This window comes from Felis catus, chromosome B3, assembly GCF_018350175.1.
Source record: "Felis catus isolate Fca126 chromosome B3, F.catus_Fca126_mat1.0, whole genome shotgun sequence".
Classification (NCBI taxonomy): domain Eukaryota; kingdom Metazoa; phylum Chordata; class Mammalia; order Carnivora; family Felidae; genus Felis; species Felis catus.
The window spans coordinates 118,556,483-118,575,384 of NC_058373.1; the positions used below are offsets into that span (position 1 = coordinate 118,556,483).

Consider the following 18,902-nt stretch of genomic DNA (forward strand, 5'->3'; position numbering starts at 1 on the left):
AAGCTAGCAAAAACTAAAACTTAACAGAAGTAAACTACCAAATGTAATAAAACATTTTAAAATATTAACAAATCAGGACACCTAGGTGGCTCAGTCAGTAAAGTGTTGATCGACTCTTGATTTCAGTTCAGGTGATCTCATGGTTTGTGGGATCAAGCCCTGAGTCAGGCTCCACGCTGACCATGCAGAGCCTGCTTGGGATTCTCTCTCTCTCCTTTCTCTGACCCTCCCCTGCTTGTGCTCTCTCTTCTCTAAATAAACAAGCAAACAAATAAATAAAATATTAACAAATCAAACCCAGTGGAGTAATAAAAGAATAATATATCATGATCTGTTATAGCCTAACAAGAGAATTCATCGTGTGCACAAATTAAAGGAGAAAAAACTAGGAAATGGCTGATAAAATTCACTCATTTTTATAATAAGTAGAAAAGCCTACATGCATGTTGGCATATATTTGGAAAAGCACAAAGAAAGATGTGAAATGCCAAACTAACATTGGTGACTTGGGAGTGCCATGGGGTGGGACTAGGACTGGGAAGTGAGTCAGGGGAAGAGAATTCCCTCTTTTTATATTCATCTGTTGACTGATGAATATACCAAGAGGGAAGCAGAATGAGTAGAATCTATTGGTTATGGGAAGAATAAGGATTTGTCCAGGACTCCCAGGGCCCTGACTCAGCAAATAGATGTATTGTAGGGCTGCTGATTGAGATCTGGAAAGTGGGGAGGGGTCTATGGCAATTAGTTCAGTTTGGATTTCAGATGTGCTGTCAAAAGAAGTGCTAAAATAGAGTCAGGAGGGGAAAGTGAATTGTGTGTGTGTGTGTGTGTGTGTGTGTGTGTGTGTGTGTGTGTGTGTGTGTGTGTGTGTGTGTGTGTATACACACACACACATACATGTATGTATATTATACCACAGCCAACTACAGTTTCTTTTGATGACTACAATGTATACACACACACACACACACACACACACACATATAATTTTTGGCTATTACAAATGGGATCTCTCAAGGTGGAACAATGTGGACTTCCATGAAACTGCTGAGTAAATAAAAGGTAATGAAATGTGATGTAAAAAGCACTGGACCATAAGTCAGGAATTTTAATTTCATCTCCGTTGATGATAAGCTGTGTGTATTCAGGCCAGTGTCTGGGCCTTGGTTTCCACATTTGTAAAATAATCTCAGATAAGGTTGAAGGTCTGCACCAGTTAACATTGTGGCTGTGTTGAGTTGCTTATATTCTCAAACAGTTCAATTCTGGCTCTGACCTGAGTCCCCTTGGCTGGTGGCAATCCGGGGCCTTTCTAAAGCAGCTGTAGCACATGTGATGATGGCTCGGATCCGAATGTCATCATGCATGTCCCCCAAGCCCCGCAGCAGGCCCTCTACTGTCTCATGGTGCCACTCAGTAACTATGCCACAGGGAGGGAAATGAGAAGAAAACCATCAGGTTAGAGTTAGTCTGCTTTCTTCTAGCACAATTCAAGCAAAACATTAGCTCAGACAAATAAAGGGCTCCAGGGTTCTTTGGGAAGTTACTTCCCTGATAATCCATGGGCCCTCTGGGGCAGTTCCCAAACACAACTTCACCCCCCCATCCCATTTTATATTCTATCTCTGTTTAAATAGCTCTTCATTGTTACCATATGGAAAATAATAGGGGTGATAAAACATAGTGATTAAGGGTACTTTGTTGTCAAACATACCCAGTTTGGAATCACAGTTATTAGCTGTGTAACCTTGGATGAGTTACTTAACCTCTCTGAGCTTAATATTTCTCATTTGTAAAATGGTAATGATACTAGAACCTACCATATTGAGCTACTTTGAGTATTAAATGAGTTAACTGGACAAAGTATTTAGCAAAATGCCTGACAAGGGCTCAACTGTTAGTGGTTATTATGTTTCCCTGCCTTTGAGGGCTCTTCTATCTGGCTTTCAGGGTCTTCCTCACTTTATTGCTAACTTCTCTGCAAGCATCAAGTAGGTTTTTCTCAATCTCTTTCAACCCTTTTTTGTTTATCTAATCTAGTATATGTGATGGATTGCCTGTTTGTCCCACGCTAATTAAACTAGTCTCGTGTTTTGCAGGCCAGCAGCCCTGAGTCCTCAGGTCTTCTAGCTTTACACAGTCCTTGCTAGGCCTTTACTCTGCCCTTAGGCACTCAGCCTTCTACGCCCATATCTCCAAAGGCAGAATGTATATATGAGAATCCCAGCCTCACATACACATTTGAGAAAAGGGTTATTTATACCGCAGCCAACTACAGTTTCTTTTGATTACTACATTTCCATTGCTTGGGCAGCATATTTCGTCATTCCCTTCTTGCATCATTTATTGAGCATGAAGTTTCAGAGGTCATGAGACAGGCCCTGTCTGAGAAGAGTCCTCGATGTAGTGATAGTGAGTATACACAAATTTCTGAAGTCAAACCTGCCAATGCAAAGAGCCTATACGTCAACTATGATTGTGTAAAAGGCTCTTCTCTATTGTAAACTTGAGGAGGCAACCAGATTTGTATGTTTTGCAAGGAATGGATTTTGAGAGATTGAGAAACTAGTCCAAGGTAAGAACTTCCTCCCTAAAATATATACTGCTATCTCTGGACCCACCCCCACCCCTTCACTTACTCAGAGCCCAGGCAGTCTTCCATTCCTGCAGCATCCGCTGCAGCACCACCAGTTCCCAAGTCATAGCCTTCTCCTGGGATTCTTCCTGCTTCTTCAGCCTCCTGGTCTTAATGGGCACATCCTCCTCATCCACCTGGAGCAGCAGATCCTTGACTGGGGTGGGCAGAGCAATCCAGCGCGGGACTCCTTGCACAGGCCTGCAGGCTGTTCATTAGAGCAGTGTGAGATAGTCTTACCCCAGTGCCCTAGACCCTGTGTTCCCAGCTCGCATTAAGGCGAAACAAAACTCTTGAGAGCAGACTTTCCCATGATTATAGAGAATTAGGAAAAGTCCTGATGCCAGACATGATAAAGCCGTGCTGATGGAGGGGTGGGTAGGGGGGGATTGAGATCTGTGCAAACCTTTTTATAAGTTTAATCTTTAGGAACATAAATATGTTTGTATGTAGTAAGATTTTCTCATAAAATCCAGTATCTGATATATTGCAGTTTAGGTAGAGTGTAATTGTCCATTCCTAGTTTATGAGGTTTTCTTTTTTTTTTTTTTTAAGTTTATTTTAGTAATCTCTACAACCAACATGGAACTCGAATTCATGACACTGAGATCAAGAGTCGCATGTTCTTCGCTGGAGCCAGCCAGGTGCTGGTTTTATGTTTCTTTTTAATGTTTTTAATTTGGGAGAAGGAACATTGCTACAAGCTGCTAAGTTTGAAAGGTTTTAGTATCTCTGAGTTTTTCCTCATTCTGACCAATAACAGCTGGAAATTTGAGGACAGAAGAGCATATTATATAAATTTGGTTAGATTTTCTAGACTTGGTGATCTCCCTGGTGTCAAATTCAGAAAGCCTCTTCCTAAGAAGAGCAGTTGTGTGGAGAAGGCAAAACAGATAAAAACTTTTCCAGATTACCAAATTCATTATCTGCTGCATCACTTATCAGTCTCATGCTCTAATCTGTCACTACCAATGGTTTGTGTTTCTTCCAAGATTTCATTCTAACACATTTAGATTTGTTCTGAATCCATTCTTCCCTTTGAGCAAGGAAGGCAGTACCATTTCTTTCTTCTAACGTAAAGAGTCTTGTGAGACTCGAGGGCAGTTTAGTTCAGATGCCCATACAGAGCATGCCCTCCGAATGGTTCTGCCGCAGGTTGGTCATACTGGAGGAGCTCAGTCACCCTGTTGAGGGCTGGCTTCCTTTCAGTATAGGGTGTGCAGCCAGAGTGGTAGAACCACATCCAGACAGGTCAGCTCCCAGGGAGTCGATACTTTGCCACATGACACTCTACCATTTCTTTCCTCTCAGCCTGCTTGAAATCCCTCCCAAGAAAGTGAGACATGGCTGGATTAGTTCCTTTCTTCCTCTGTCCCCCTGCTCAGGGAGTTAAAAAAGATGTGGTGAGAAACTCTTGAATCTCTGGTATTTAACCTCCATGGGAATAAACATGCACAACTGCCAACACTAATTCTACTTCTGGTCCTTTAAGTTCTAGGCAGGTTAAAACACACCCATTAGCCATGTTCTATGTCAAAAGTCCTCTGAAGATGGGACGCCTGGGTGGTTCAGTTGGTTGGGTGTCTGACTCTTGATTTTGGTGCAGGTTGTGATCTTGTAGTTCGTGGGATGGAGCCCTGTATTGGGCTCTTCACTAATGGTGCAGAGCCTGCTTGGGATTTTCTCTCTCTTCTCTCTGCCCCTCCCCCATGCTCGCTCACTCCTCTCTCTCTCTCTCTCTCAAAATAAATAAATGTAAAAAAAAAAAAAAAGTCCTCTGAAGGGAGCACATGAAGCAACAACCTTGTGGCTTTCTGTGGTATAAAAGGCACAGTATGCTTTTTAGCAGAAACAAATGGTGCCTTTGACTTTGTACCATAAGACCTATGCTTAATATATAAGAACTGTAGTGATCTTGTGGGCACACTAGAGTTTTATATCATGATTTGGGGGAAATGAAGGCTATATAGCAGTAAGTACACTTTGTATCTTGAGAATTTTTGTCATTTTAAAGAAATTATCTAAGTTTTTCAATTCAATCAAAATGGAGAGTAAAATAATCTACCCACATCTAACTCCAGGAATTTTCCTATTTTTTTTTTTTCAGGTTCTCTCATACCTAGTATTTCCTGAAATAAGGAGTAAAATAGTTATAAGAAGGTGTATGTATATTACTATTCTGACTTGCCTTCTCCCAGAACAATTTCAAATACTATTTACTTAAAGTAGGCTCCACACCCAACGTGGGGCTTGAAACTCATGACCCTGAGATCAAGAGTTGCAGGCTCTACCAATGGAGCCAGTCAGGTGCCCCCAATTTCAAACACTATTTAAAAAAAGAAGTTTGGGAAAGATTCCACAGCTTCAGTTCATTAAATATTCTGTGTTCTAGGGAAGAAGATAGCAGGCATCTAGCACACTAGGGAAAAAATGCCTGAGGCAGGTGGTGAGGCATCTGAATGCAGCAGGGGGGTTTCTTTTTTTAATAACATCTTTGTGGGGCGCCTGGGTGGCGCAGTCGGTTAAGCGTCCGACTTCAGCCAGGTCACGATATCGCGGTCTGTGAGTTTGAGCCCCGCGTCGGGCTCTGGGCTGATGGCTTGGAGCCTGTTTCCGATTCTGTGTCTCCCCCTCTCTCTGCCCCTCCCCCGTTCATGCTCTGTCTCTCTCTGTCCCAAAAATAAATAAAAGTTGAAAAAAAAAATTAAAAAAAAAATAACATCTTTGTGGTAGTATTCACATACTATAAAATTCATCCTTTTAAAATGTATACATTTCAGGGGTGCCTGGGTGGCTCAGTCGGTTAAGCATCAGACTTCAGCTCAGGTCATGATCTCACATCCTGTGAATTCAAGCCCTGCATCGGGCTCTGTGCTGACAGCTCAGAGCCTGGAGCCTGCTTCAGATTCTGTGTCTCCCCCTCTGTCTGCCCCTCCCCTGCTCATGCTCTGTCTCTCTCTGTCTCAAAAATTAAAAACAAAAAAACAAAAAAAAAAACCAAAAAAGACATTAAAAAAAATTAAATGTATACATTTCAGTGGTTTTTAATATATTCACAGAGTTGTACAACTATCACAACGTCTAATTTTAGGATATTTTTATCCCCCCAAAAAGAAACCCTGTGCCTATTCCTCGCTTCCCCCAGCAACCTGATCAACTTTCTGTCTCTATGGATTCACCTCTTTTCAGAGGGGAGGATATAAACAATCCAGTTGGCTTCTGGGAAGGTAGTATACTAATAATAAATCCTTGAGTTTGTAGAGCACTTGATGGTTTACAAAATGCATTCACAAAGTCCCCTAAGTATCAATAAATATCACAAAAATCAGTATTACAAAAGTGCCTTGCTGTAGGGACAATTAGTAGCTCTAATGAAGCTAGTGAAGCCCCAGAAGGTGATTTGCATAGACCCAATCAAAAGCTTTGTTGGGGTGCTTTTTCCACCGCTACCATTAGTTTCTGTTCGCCAGGAGGCCCATTGGAGCAGTGACACTGCAAAGAGAAGGGTCATGGGACATGGAAGCATAGTCCCTTGGAGGATGGGCACTTTTTGTTTCATAAGCTCATTTCCTAGCCATCTCTCTTCCCTCTCTCTGTCAGAATCAAGAATGATACTCTCTTTTTGAAGATTTTTTTAAGTAATTTCTACACCCAACGTGGGACTCTAACAACCCAGAGATCAAGAATTGCATGCTCTGGGTTCCTGGTGGCTTGGTTGAGTGTCTCACTCTTGATTCCAGCTCAAGTTATGACCCCAGGGTCATGGAATTGACCCGACCCCCCCCCCCCCACCGGCATTGGGCTCTGTGCTGAGCATGGTGCCTGCTTAAGATTCTCTCTTGGGATGCATGGGTGGCTCAGTTGGTTAAGTGTCTGACTCTTGATTTCAGCTCAGATCATGATCTCACGATTTGTGGGTTTGAGCCCCTAAGTTGGGCTCTGTGCTGATAGTGAGGAGCCTGCTTGTGATTCTCCCTCTCTCTCTCTCTCTCAAAATAAATAAACTTAAAAAAAAAAAAAGCTATAAGAAACCTGTAGCAAAAACAAGAAAAAATTTTTGAAAAAGATTCTCCTCTTTCATGCTCTACCAACTGAGCCAGCCAGGCACCCCAAGAATGATATAAAACAAATTTAGAACAGAGGATGACCCTAGTACCTGAGGCAGGTATGGGTCTGAGAATGGAATGGGACGGTAGAGCCAGCCCAAAGGGACAGGACAGTGCTGGATCAAGGGTTCAATGTACTTCTCCTGGAAGGAGACCAAGCCCTAAATCTCTTGGTTACATCTAAATTTGACCTGATTTCAACTGAATGGATGTTCCACAAAGGTTCTTCCTAGTTACAGTTAGTGTTTTATAATTTTATGAGATGATTTTTAGTTGGCAGGAAGCGACTCCGCTACATGCTGGTGATGCCCAGCCTATAAAACAGGGTCCTTAAAGAAACAGCCACACTTCCCTCATCACCCCTATTATCCACTTCCCGCTTACGTGCTTCAGGAACCGGCTGGGAAGTCCACCTTTCTGGGGTTTCAGGGAAAACTTTGGAGAGCTGCTTCTTGTACCTATTGAAGTTTTCCAGGAAAATATGGTCTCTCTTTGCACCAATCTGGTGGATGACCTGGACTTTATCTGTGAACAGATAAATAAGGAGTCCTTAGTACCACCGTCCTTCCTGTCTTGCTGGGTTTTCAGTCACCAGGATCAGACCCAATTTCTTTTTGCTTTACTCTAAGCTCTTAGGACTTACGACTACCATGATGTGGGGCATCCCTTGAAGGTGATTGTTGCTTGGAAATATGAGCTGGTGGCTTCATAGAGGCTTGAAACCAAAGCAGAACCTGTCTAACTTACAGGCATTGTCCCCTATTAAAAGTTAAGTACTAATAAAGGGAGATTTAATTCATTTCCTACCATTCATAAATACCTTCATCTGAATAATTCTGTTAAATGCTTTAGGAAGACTTTCAGTTGACAGTTTAGGAAAAAGATGGGGGCAAGGAAGAATAAACAGCTTGGAACATACAGACCTAGATCGTGTATCTTGGAAGCCCAAGCGTCTAAAGGATAGCAAGATGGAAGGGGAAGGTAGTGGACATTTATTGAGCATGAGCCAAGAAGCATTATAGATGCTTGTCTGTTATTCTTGTCTGTTCTTTACTTGAGGTGCATTTTTGTTAATATCATTTTACAAATAAGGTCCATAAGGCTCAGAGGGATTACATAACTTACTGAAGGTTAGTGGAAAGGTGCTAAGCCAGGCTCCACTAGACTCCAAATCCCACGATTTTTTTCTAACATAGCACCTTAATGGGGGATTATCTCAAAGGGAAAGAAAGAAGACAAGAGGTAGTTGTTCTCAGAGCCAAATCTGTTTACTTTATGACCCCACCCTCCACAGCCTCCTTAGTAACAGAAAGGGATAGAGAAAGGGGAAGAGGGAAAACAGTTTCGCCTGCACCAGATACCTGCCTGCCCCTCTCCCCTCCCCTGCCCCCCCCCCAAAAAAATCCTGTGCTGGTAACTAGGGGATGTTGCCATGAACACCTTGGTCATCCAGAGCCTCTTGTCCACACTCATGACTGTTTCATCCCCTGGCTACTTTCCACCTCCCTGCTCCATGTCCACCCAGCCCCCAGCACGACACCCCAGCTCTATTACCAAAGTATATTTCCTGTTCAAAGGTGTTGTCTGTGGAGTAAGCAAACTTTCCAGCTCGAGGATTCACCTGTCGAAAGTACCTCTGGTTGGGGGGCTGGCAGATGTTCTTTCCTTTGATACCCTCAGCAGTCTTATTGTTGCCAGGCATAGGTTCACCTGTCTGCACTTGAGGCGAGTAATTGGGCAATCTTAGCAGGAGGGAGAGAGGGAGAGAAGGGAAAGGTGGGAGATGGACCTCCTGCTTTCCATCAGACCCACAGCTCCTCTTTAAGCTCACCTCATACACACATGAGCATCTGGAAAACACCTATGTTTAACTATTCACTTTGCTCCCAAGATGCCCTATGAAGGTACCTATCAGCAGCCAACTTCCTCTTCCTCTAATAGAGCCACTCCTGTAGCCACTGGACAGTATGACAGAGTGGCCATGCTCCCAGCATTACCCTTTTTAAAAAAAAAACAAAAACAACAACAACATTGGTGCCCTTAGAGATTGCACTGACGTGGGGAAGGGAACCAATTCTATATTATTTCACTTTATTATGTATGTGCTTAGTTCATGCCTCTCCACCCCATGAACATATAAGCTCCTTAAAGGTTCCATATGTCTCGTTTACGTTGTATTCCCAGCACTTTGCAGAGTACCTGGCAAGTAGTGGGAATGCAGTTTATATTTATCTAATAAATGGACAAATTAATGGATTCCCACTTACTTTTAGTTCGCTTTTGGGAATCAGGGACATTAGACTAGCTCCAGTCTTCCATCTAGCTATAAATGAGAAGGAAGCAACCAGAAATATGCAGTAATCTTCCCTCAAATTGTTTAGTTCTCTGTCCTGCTGCCAGTTCGTTTTTGAGGCACTGACGCGTTGGCTCCTTAATTCAAAGCGAGGCAGGACCAAACCTTATTTTCCCCATGGATACATTTCTGGGAGCACCTGCATAGTAACTGGATCAGCAGAATCGCTCAGTCTGTTAGGAAAGGCCCAAAACCAACCCCTTTACAGGCAGTGGTTCTCAACTGGGAGTGACTTTGTCCCTTAAGGGGACATGTGTCAATGACTGGAGACCTCTCTGGTTGTCACAACTACAGAGTGTTACTGGCATCCAGTGGGGTGTTACTAAACATCTTACAAGGTATAAGGCAGACCCCCACAACAGGATTATCCAGTCCAGGATGTCAGTAGTGCCTAGGCTGTGAAACCTTACTTGAAGGAGATCTTAGAGAGTAGGTTGGCAGTGGAGTACTCCAAGAGGTTGATGGGACAGCACATTCTGAAATAAGGAATGTGAACTAACTCAGGAGTCCTGGAAGGGGAGCCGGGCATTCTCAAAGGTGTGCCAGAGGCCTCAGCCAGTCTACCTATAGTAAACAGGAAGCAGCAGCTCTGGCTTCTTTTTCTCCTGGATTGGCAGGATAACACTTCGATCCTCAAATTCTGCTGTTTCTTCTTCTTCCAGCTGTTTCAAGAGCTCCAGGTCACTGGTGGAAGAAAGCTCATCCCGGATGTGGCTCCAGTCGTACTGCTGGTGCAGAAAGCTCTGCCACTTGTTGGGGGATACCCGAGACCTTAGGGGACGCTTGCTCTGGATCCATCGGGCAGTGCGCTTGTTCAGCTTTTCCAGCACGATGGCTTCCCAGGCTCTGGCCTCCTTCTCAGGAGGTGGAAGCCAGGCTTCCCTCACTTCCAGGTTCACATCTGGAGAAAGTGACAGACCTAGCACGTCCGGATCCCTGAAGGAATGAGGGATGAGAGGGCAAGGTTTTTCCTGGACTACACTTGCTGGCTTTGATTCCTTCAGCTGCTTCTTAAGTTCAGCAGAGCTTTCTGTCTTCACAGCCTGGGAGGTGACCCTTGCTGAGGGACCTGAAGAACCCAAGAACTTGAAGCTGATAGGTTTCTCATATTGGGCCCTCCTGATCTGGGTAGGCTGCATGATGTGGTCTGCATTATAGAGATGGTCAAAGTTGTACTGGCTGAAAGGGATGCTGGAAAGCCCTCGCTGCCACACCACCTCCTCAGAGAAGGTAAGGTTTGTAGCAGCCTTTTTCAGATATTGGTTCTTGAGGTGCACACAGCGATGTGGGCTAAAGTGGTAGACTGGAGGTACACTGGAGACAGAGGCACATTCCTCCTTGTTCCTTGGTTTCGAAGGGGTAAAGATCATGCCCCATCCCAGCCGTGGGGGGAGTGACTGATGGAAATGGTGGGAAAGAAAGGTCTTTCCATGTTGGGTTCTGGTCATCCTTTCCCAGCAAAGGCTTCCTTCCATACTCCCTGGTCCAGATGCAGGGTTTGGAGGTGTGACCAGGTATCTGTTGAGGAGATGGGAGGAACTGGTGAGAGCTCTAGGTCAGCAGAAATTGGTAGGCCATAGCAGTACAGAAAGGGAAGAAATGGGAAGACAGATAAGGGGAGCAGGGGTGGGTCCGAGTGGGGAGAAGCCACGTGAATTAGAAGAGGGACAAAAAAAAAAAAGAAGAAATGGTGAACATTCTAAACATTCCTTGTATCAGCCCCTTGCTTCCAGTTCTGCCATTTGTTCTCAAATCTCAGCCCTTCATTTTTCCTCAAATATTGCTTTATGTATGTTCAAAAGGCTTATTTATAGCATAAAGTTCAGATACCTCAGCCTGGCATTCAGGGTTCTCCATGAGTGTGACCCCAGTTTATGACCTTGTCCGACTGTAACCTCTTGAGTCTCTTAGCTCATCTCCACCCATCGCTCCCTCCACAGAGTGGAGCTTCCTTCTGTGCCCGCTGTGTGTGTTAGCACACTCCATCCTTGACAAATTCTGTCCATTCTTGCAGGCCTAGGTCAGTTCCTACCTGCTCCACAACTTTCTTGACCTTATCCAGGCCTCCATGTCCCACACAAATTTATAAATCACTCCTACTCTGTACCAGTTTCTTATCTGTGTTTTTAGTTCCAGTATAGTTAACATACAGCGTTAGTTTCAGGTGTACAATTCACTGATTCTGTACCAGTAATTTTAACTCTCAATCCTGTGACACCTCACATTGTTAAATATTTGGCTAACTGTACTGCCCAAGGATCATGTCTTCTGTCTCTGCTGCCCTTCCAAAGCCCCCAGTACTTTACCATCTTACTACATAGTCCTCACTGTTAAAGTGTCTAACAGCTACAGGGTATTTCACCAAGTAGCTAAATCACCTCCTCTTAATTACTGGAGCAAGCTGTTTCCATGTTTTAGCTAGCTTACATTTACTGCTTTTTTAAAAATTTTCCTTCTGGGGTGCTTGAGTGGCTTGGTTAAGCGCCTCTGACTTTTGGTTTCAGCTCAGGCCATGATCTCACGGTTTTGTGAATTTGAGCCCCACGTTGGGCTCTATGCTGGCAGTGTGGAGCCTGCTTGGGATTCTCTCTCTTCCTCTCTCTCTGCCCCTCCCTGACTTGCACAGTCTCTGTCTCTCTCAAGGTAAATTATCTTTAAAAAAAATTTTTTTTTTCTTTTTCCTTCTGGGGGCACCTGAGTGGCTCATTCAGTTAAGTGTTGGACTCGATTTTGGCTCAGGTCATGATCTCAGTTTTCACGAATTTGAACCCCACATCAGGCTCTGCGCTGACAGCGTAGAGCCTGCTTGGGATGCTCCCTCTCTTTCTGCCCCTCCCAGAAAAATAAATAAACAAACATTAAAAAAATTTTCCTTCTGAAGTCCTTCATCTAATAATGATAATTGACAATAATGGAGTACAGATGTACCTCAGAGATATTGTGGGTTTTTTTCCATACCACTGCAGTCAAGCAAATATCATAATAAAAGTGAGTCTAATGGATTTTTTGGTTTCCCAAGTGCATGTAAAAGTTAAATTTTAATTGACTGAGTATGCAATAGCATTATGTTTAATAAACAACGCTCAGGGGCACCTGGGTGGCTCAACTGGCGAGGCGTCCGACTTGGGCTCAGGTCATGATCTTACGGTTCATGAGTTTGAGCCCCGCATCAGGCTCTGCGCTGACAGAGCCTGCTTGAGATTCTCTGTTTCTGCCCTTCCCCCACTTGCTCTCTTTGTCTTTCTCTCTCTCAAAATAAATAAATAAACTTAAAAAAAATGTTCATACCTTAATTAAAAAATGCTAACCATCATCTGTGCTTTCAGTGAGTCATGATCAGAGATCACCATAACAAATACAATAATAATGAAAAAGTCTGAAGTATTGCAAGAATTACCAAAATGTGGCACAGAAACACAGAGTAAACAAATGCTGTTGAAAAAAATGGAAGTGATAGACACAGGATTGCCACAAACCTTCAATTTGTAAAAAATGCAATCTCTGTGAAGTGCATTAAGGTAAAGCACAATAAAATGAGGTGTGCCTGCAATTTGCTAAGGGCTTTACATGGGGAAGATATTACAGTCTTGAATGTGAATGGGAAGAAGTTGAGGCTCAGAGTGGTTAAGTAAATTGCTTCAGGTCACACAAGCCATAAGCAGAAGAGCCAGGTTTTAAACCTAGTTGCCAGATTCCAACTTAAGAGCACTTCACCTCCATGCCACATTGGCTTCCCAGGGCTTGATTGATGATGATGATGATGATGATGATTGATTATTTTTACTTTCTTCTGTGTATGGAATCTGACCTATTGGTGTACTTCTTTTTGTTAAGAGCCTGCTGTTATCTAGCTGTCACTCAGATTAAGTCATACGTGGTTAATATGATATCCCGCCAGGATTTTTTGCACATAAGACTAAATTTAGTTGTTCCATCTCTTCACAACCATGAAGGCAACATGGCCATGAGGGCACTGAGTATTTTAAAAGTTAATGTAAAAAAGTTATGGCAAGGTTAGAAGGTGGTCACAAGTGATACTTTTCCTGAAACAGTGCCTACTCTTACTGGTTGAAGATGAATTGTTAGATGAAAACAATATTAGTGTTCTTGTGCCTTGTGTATTGCCTAATAGAACATTTTATCATTCTTAACACATCAGTGTGTCAATATCTTGCTCCTACGATAGGAGGCATTTGATCCTAAACACCTGAAAAACAGATAAGGACCAGTTTTGCCCCAAGATGACTATATGGAATGATTTTGGATGTCCCAGAATACATATATATACACTCTTTAGCCTGTGACACACAGAATCTTTGGTTACAGTGCCAGCATCCCAGAGAGAATACCATGTTAGCATTGCCATTTTTTGTAAATTCTCAAGGGATAGTTATTCTCATCTAATAAGGCAGGTTGGTGAAAAGAGGAATAATACCTGATGTGTTTTGAAGAGAAATGAGGACAGGACAAAATGTTGAAGGGTTTTGTCAAAAGCGACTTGTCCTAGACGGACATAGGGTCAGAAGACAAGTGTAAGGCCAAGTTCTGCACTTCCCAGCCATGTTACCTTGGGGAAGTGATTTAATATCTCTAGGTTGTCTCAGTTTGCCAGTCTGAAAATAGAGTTTGATATCTAATTTGGTGTAGATATGAAGCTCAAAATTAAGGAGCAAGTATGAAAGGGTTTGTGTTTTTTTTTTTTTTTTTTTTTTTTTTTGGCAAGCTTCAAAGTATTACACAACTAAGAGGAACTGTTAACTGATTTACAGTATGGACTATTGCCGCCAGAAGGCAAGTCTCTGGGGTCCCACAGTTAGATGGTACATTGGGCACTCAGGGAACAGGTTAGAATTATTGGGGCCCTAGGCAATTAGAAGGTGGATAGAGAGGGAAGAAAAAAAACCTATGAATGGAGTTTGGAGGCTCCATATTATCCAAACTTAAATGTTACCTAGACCAACACTGAGGCACAAACATCCCCTTAAGAACCAAAAGCAGGGGGAGCCTGGCTGGCATAGCCAGTAGAGCATGCGACTCTTGATCTCAGGGCCATGAGTTCGAGCCCCATGTTGGGCATGGAGCCTACTTTAAAACAAAACAAAACAGGGTGGCAGGTCCAGGTGCCTTTGTATACTGAGAGCATAAGAAATTGAATACATGGCATCCTGTAGTCAAACCTGGGATAACTGCAGACCAGGCCCCACAATCTGGTAAACAGCAACATTATCTCTGTGCCTCTCAGAACCAGGCTAGACAGGCAGGAGTGGGGCTGGAAGGGCTAGGCCACGTGCCTCCAAGTAAAACCTAATAGAAGAATCCAGATTCAAAATGAGTGCTATCTCAGAGGTTCCAAATTTTCCCCTACCCTCACCCCCTGGTCTGGTACCTTTATTCTCCAGAAATAATTATAGTGGGCTGAATGATTCATGTCAAAAGGAGTAATACCTTGCTTTTTCTTTGTTATTAAAGCAGCAGAAACTGTCAAAGAAGGCTAAAAAGCAATAAACCTTAGCACAGTATTTCTGAGAGCTTTTGAAAATACACTCTCCCCTCCACCCACAGATTTTAAGGTAGGGCCCAAGAGGGACAGTCACCTTCTACAACAGTATTAATGGCTAAGGATCTTCTGCATCAAGATCATTTGAGGAGCTTGTTAAAATGCAGAATCCCAGGGGCGCCTGGGTGGCTCAGTTGGTTAAGTGTCCAACTTCGCCTCAGGTCATGATCTCACGGTTGGTGGGTTCAAGCCAGGAGCCTGCTTTGGATTCTGTTTCTGTCTCTCTGTCTCTCTCTCTGTGTGCCCCTCCCCTGCTCATGCTCTGTCTCTGTCTCAAAAATAAACGTTAAAAAATTTTTAAAAATGAGGAATCCTGTGTGCTACACCCCAGAATATTGATTGAGTAGGCTGCAAGTGAGGCCTAGAAATCTGTATTTTAACCAGCTCTCACAGGTGTTCATACACATTAAATTGAGAGAAGCCATAGCCCCAAGATCTAATTTTAAAAAAAATTTTTTTTAACGTTTTATTTATTTTTGAGACAGGGAGAGACAGAGCATGAACAGGGGAGGGTCAGAGAGAGGAAGACACAGAATCTGAAACAGGCTCCAGTCTCCGAGCTGTCAGCACAGAGCCCGACGGGGGGCTCGAACTCACGGACTGCGAGATCATGACCTGAGCTGAAGTCCGCCGCTCAACTGACTGAGCCACCCAGGCGCCCCCCCAAGAGCTATATTTGGGATATATGAAAGAAGCTTGGTGGTGGGGAGAGCAGGATCAGGGAACACAGCCTCAACCTGACTTGACTCACACCCCTCTCTCTGCTGCCTCTTTTTCATCAGAAAGTTCCTTCATTTTTTTCCCCTCTGCTTTCTAATTACTATTCCTGGCCATGTACTCACACAGATATACTGCCGACTCCTGAGATTACTAAGGTAACTGCCAGAAAGATGACTCTGTTCCAACTCTTATATCTTGCAAATATCAAAACTGAGGCCCAGAGAGGAAAAACATGACTAAGATCACAGTAGTGGTTGATACCTGAAGTAATACCGTTTTGACGCCTAATCAAAATCTTTTCAACTACTTCAGGCTGTCTTACATCATTCAGCTGACGAAAACTCTTTTCAGGTACTGGTAAAATAGAAGTGTTTTGAAATTACCTTCAAAATGGCCTCCTACAACACAGTCACCAAAAAGCATCTTAAACCTTCTGTAGTTTCTTAGGTTCCAAAGCTGTTTATATTGGTTACCAGGCAACCACCTCTTTATAATTCCATGAGTCTGCTCACAGAATTTGCAGGTTCAATCAGTGGTATCTTCGACTATTTATTTAATTTCCTTTTGTAAACAACTTCGGGAAATTGCCTTGTATTTATTGATTGATGCCACAATGGATTCCTTAGTCATCCTTTGAAAATAAACCCCTAGATGTGTGCTGCTCAATTTTTTCCCCCACTAGGCTTCATAAGTACCGCTGAGAAAAGGCAAAGCAGTGAACACATGAACACCCAGCTCTGGCATGAAGATCACTAGGCTGATAGAACAAACCGTAAAGTAGAATGGGTCTGTCTTTGGGGTCTTTTCTGTTCCCCTTTCATCACCACCCCCCACTGAATCCCCTTCCTTCACATAGTTCAATTCCATCTCCCCTGGTCCCCAAATCCTGGCTAGATTATCAGCTGATGACACTATTTTTACAAAGGGATTCTTCAAATCCCCTATTTCTAATAGTAAAATCCCAGACTTCCAGAATACTAGTCTTCAGGAGTTCCTTTACAGAACTAATTTGTCCTGACGGTAGGGAAGATTTCTGGGCATAAGGTTCTGTCTGTTGTGTTGACCTGGGGCCATGCTATCCAGGTGGTTACCACTGAGAGAAGTGAGCACTACCAAGTGAGAAAATGAGCACTCACTTCAGTGCCTGGGCTCAAGCTGTGCTCAGACCCTGGGACCCTTACAAAAGGGTGAAAAGACATGGTCTCTGAGATGAAAAGACTGAAAGACTTGAAAAAAATTAAACAGAATTTGGGCACCTGGGTGGCTCAGTCAGTTAAGCACCTGACTTCGACTCAGGTCATGATCTCACGGTTCGTGAGTTCTAGCCCCGCGCTGGCCTCTTTGCTGACAGCTCCGAGCCTGGAGCCTGCTTCGGATTGTGTGTCGCCCTCTCTGCCCTGCCCCTGCTCACATTCTGTCTCTCTCTCTCTCTTAAAAATAAATAAAAACATTAAAAAAAATTAAAACAGGGGCGCCTGGGTGGCTCAGTTGGTTCAACTTCGGTTCAGGTCATGATCTTACAGTTCGTGAGTTCGAGCCCCATGTCAGGCTCTTGGCTGCCAGCAAGGAGCCTGGAGCTAGACCACTTTGGGTTCTGTGTCTCCCTTTCTATCTGCCTCTCCCCTGCTCACATTCTGTCTCTGTCTCTCAAAAAGAAATAAATGTTAAAAATTTTTTTTTAATTAAACAGAATTACCATGTGATCCAGCAATCCTACTACTTCTGCGTATATACCCAAAAGAATTGAAAACAGGGGCTCTTATACAGGTATTTGTACACTCATGTTCATAGCAGTACATTCACAATAGTAAATGTGAAAACAACCCCATATCCATCAGTAGATGGATAAACAAAATGCGTTGCATACATGCAGCAGAATATTATTCAGCATTAAAAAAGAAGGAATTTCTGATGCATGCTACATATATGGATGGACCTGAAAGACACACTAACTGAAATAAGCAGACACAAAGGGACACATACTGAATGATTCCACTTATATGAGGTAACTAGAACAATCAAATTCCTAGAGACAGAAAGTGGTTTCCAGGGGCTGTGGGGGCTTTTCAGTTTGGGTGATGAAAAAGTTCTGGAGATGGACAGTGGTGATGGTTGCACAACAATGTGAGTGTATTTAACTATACACTTAAAAATGGTTAAAATGAGGGTGCCTGGGCTCTGTCCATTGGGTGTCCAACTATTGGTCTTTTTGTTTTTTAATTTTTCTTAACATTTTATTTTTTGAGAGACAGAGAGTATGAGCAGGGGAGGGGCAGAGAGGGAGGGAGACACAGAATCCAAAACAGACTCCAGGCTCTGAGCAGTCAGCACAGAGCCTGATGTGGGCCTTGAACCCACAGACATGGTATCATGACCTGAGCTGAAGTCAGACACTCAACCAACTGAGCCACCAGGCACCTCTCTGCTTGGGTCTTGAGCTCCAGGTCACGGGTTTGGGCCCTGCTCTGGGCATGAAGCCCACTTAAAATGATTAAGATGGCACATTTTATGTTGCTATATACAATTAAAAAAATACTGTTTAATTATAAAAGCCATGTTATTTCTGATAGAAATTATGGACAAAGAAGAAAATTAAAACTACCCAAAATACAGGACGCCTGGGTGGCTCAGTTGGTTAAGGGTCCACCTTGATTTCAGCCTAGGTCATGATCTCACAGTGATGGGATCATGCCCCACATCAGGCTCCAAATTGAGCCTCCTTGGGATTCTGTCTCTCCCTCTGCCCTTCCCTGGTGCTTGTGTGTGCGCTCCCAAAATAAATAAACTTAAAAAAAAAAGAAGAAATTTAAAACATAATGGTTCAGAGCACAGACTCTGGAATCTGATTGCAGAGATATAAATCCTAGTATATCTAGTTGCTTGATCTAACTTTAGCAAATCATTTCACCTTAATTTTCTTAATTTTCTCATAAGGTTCTTGTAAGGATTAAGAGCTAGCTATTATTATTTACTTTCTTTAGTTTCTGTGCCCAAAATACACTGAAATATCCCACAGAACCAGTGCAAAAGTAATTAGAGCTATAGGGAGTTGTGTGATTAATGACCAGCAGGACAGAAGAACATTCGAAACTAAGTAAAAAGTCCTTGGGTGGCCTTATTGGGAGCAGTGGCAAACACAAATTGTGGGCTTGAAATAAGCTTACACAATTTGCAGGTTTCTCTAATAAAAAGGATATGAAAAATCATGAATGTAAAATCAAATACAAGGCCTTGGAAAGGGCCTGAAGTTAAGTTTAATGAAATATCCACTCCTGGGTGGATTTTATGAAAAAGTGGGGAGGGGAGCCTGGGTGGGTCAGTCGGTGGAGTGTCTCATCTGACTTGCACTCAGGTCATGCTCTTCCAGTTTGTGGGTTTGAACCCCACATGGGGCTCTGTGCTGTCAGCCTGGAGCCTGCTTGGGATTCTGTATCTCCTGTTCTCTGCCCCTCCCCCACTCGCTCTAGCTCTCTTTCTCTCTCTCTCTCAAAAATAAACATCAAAAAAATTTTCAAAGACTTGACTGCA

At 43.1% G+C, this 18,902-nt stretch overlaps 1 protein-coding gene across 7 annotated transcripts in view; it reads right to left on the bottom strand.

The window, feature by feature from the left end:
• HEATR4 (HEAT repeat containing 4) overlaps nucleotides 1–18,902 on the bottom strand; it is a 49,482-nt gene that overhangs the window by 29,727 nt on the left and 853 nt on the right. For 3 of the 7 annotated variants that reach the window (XM_045060191.1, XM_045060192.1, XM_023255815.2), the window contains exons 1-6: nucleotides 15,697–15,769; nucleotides 9,662–10,615; nucleotides 8,299–8,486; nucleotides 7,129–7,269; nucleotides 2,643–2,846; nucleotides 1,280–1,423 (exon numbers count right to left, since the gene is read on the bottom strand). In XM_045060191.1, the coding sequence (XP_044916126.1) occupies nucleotides 1,280–1,423; nucleotides 2,643–2,846; nucleotides 7,129–7,269; nucleotides 8,299–8,486; nucleotides 9,662–10,615; nucleotides 15,697–15,701 (1,636 nt within the window). In that variant the 5' untranslated portion in view covers nucleotides 15,702–15,769. The other 4 variants (XM_003987825.5, XM_011283325.4, XM_019833267.3 and 1 more) reach the window with 4 other exon arrangements.